This window comes from Alligator sinensis, unplaced genomic scaffold (assembly GCF_000455745.1).
Source record: "Alligator sinensis unplaced genomic scaffold, ASM45574v1 scaffold609_2, whole genome shotgun sequence".
NCBI classification, from domain to species: Eukaryota; Metazoa; Chordata; order Crocodylia; family Alligatoridae; genus Alligator; species Alligator sinensis.
In genome coordinates, this window is record NW_005842090.1 from 1,179,395 (window position 1) to 1,181,089 (window position 1,695).

General features: G+C 34.8%; 1 protein-coding gene across 1 annotated transcript in view; it reads right to left on the reverse strand.

Annotated features, from left to right (window-relative positions):
- Positions 1–1,695, reverse strand: part of COMMD10 (COMM domain containing 10) — a 223,811-nt gene that overhangs the window by 1,290 nt on the left and 220,826 nt on the right. The window contains exon 8 of the mRNA XM_025204614.1: positions 145–204. Coding sequence (XP_025060399.1) covers positions 145–204 — 60 coding nt within the window. The remainder of the gene's footprint in view (positions 1–144; positions 205–1,695) is intronic.

A 1,695-nucleotide genomic window follows, 5' to 3' on the forward strand; every position in this document is an offset into this window, starting at 1 on the left:
TGTTTACGAGGAAAGTTTAATGCTAGCAAGTTCCTAGTAATAGAGGAAAACTGGGATGCAAGCGTATTTAATAAGACAATTTACAAGTGTGAAATAAAAGTGAATACAATATATTACAAAATTGTAACCATAAAATCAACAGACCTTGTTATAGAACTCATACAACTCCTGGTGACTGAATTCCACAAACACTTTCTTCAGGTTCTATGAAGGAAAAGGGAGGGAAAGCAGGACATTAACATATGCAATACAGTTCTTTTTATTGGTTGATCTCTATTTATGCCTTAATTTTAATGTCTGATTTGTTTAACGTTCACTGTTGGTTTGTACAGTACCTGTCCCGACCACTCCAACTGTTGATCACAACATCCCTGGTATACACCCATTGCACTTTAATGACCAACTTAAAAGTCTACAATTACAGCTGGCTTTCTGGAAATGATCCACAAACCATAATAAAATACATGATAAGAGGAGAATGGTTTCATTATCTTATTATTTTTAAGCCACAGATAAAATACGAAGATGCTATTTCATCTGTCTCAGCAGTCCATATGAGCACTAGTAAATGCCATTATGCAGAGACAAAGGAAGCAGTGCATTTGATTAAAGTTACATGACTACTAATGCAGTACACCAGCACAGAACTAATACCTCCATACATTAATCTAACAGTCATCATCTTAACGTGCTGAGATTGCTAGAGTCATTTATGCACAGACTCAGCCCAAGTTAACAACAGCTTCAGAGTAATGCTTAAACACTAAAAAGGAAAATAACACAATTGGTGGAAACTACTGTGGCTAAAACAGATGGTAAGTAATAATCTTCTGCATGCATGGGCCTATGTCTGTTGGGAAGAGGGTTAAATTAAAAAATTCTATCCTGCTTTATATGAAACAGGTAGTTTAAAGCTTGCCACTGATTTCATAGTATTATTGATCTTTCAAAAGTATTTCAAATTGATGCGATGTTATTTTAGAGTTTCAAAGAAAGAGAGCAGGAAGCGGTATGCAGAATTACAACATTTCTCTGCACAGTACCCATTACTATTTTTATTACTGCACCACAAACAAGCATTCAGAATCCATGTGCTGAGAGCTGCACAACCCTGAAGGAAAAAAAACAACAAAACAGCTGCCGCCCTGAGGAGTTTACACACAGATTTAGATAAAAGGCAAACAAATGGAAGTGGAAGTCAAGTATAACAACTTTGGGGACACAACCTGCTTTTTTCAAGTAAATAGAAAATAATAGTGAATTTCTACACCACCTGAAATTTCTCCTAACAAAACTGTTGAACATTGAAAAGAATGAAACAGAAGGAAACGTACAGAGAAGTAAATATCAAAAAAGCATGTGATCATTTGCTTTTCTACGGGTTCTATACCTTCATAAGTTTATTTCCCACTTTTTTCCCCTGGCACGCCTTATAACTTTATTTTCTTTTCACTGAATTTATAATTTATTACTTCATACACTGTTTGCCAGTTTTAGACTTTTCAAGTCTGGTCAATGTTCGTAATAATAAAATAGCACTTCCAAAAAATATCTACTAAGGTTCTGTGAAAACCTAGACAAGTATCTTGTCTATAAACACACTTTGCACCAATTTAACTGTGTCAGTTTAGAAAATTATTTAGTTAAATTGGTACTGACTCCTTGGCATATGCTAATGCATCAAGACAGGAATGC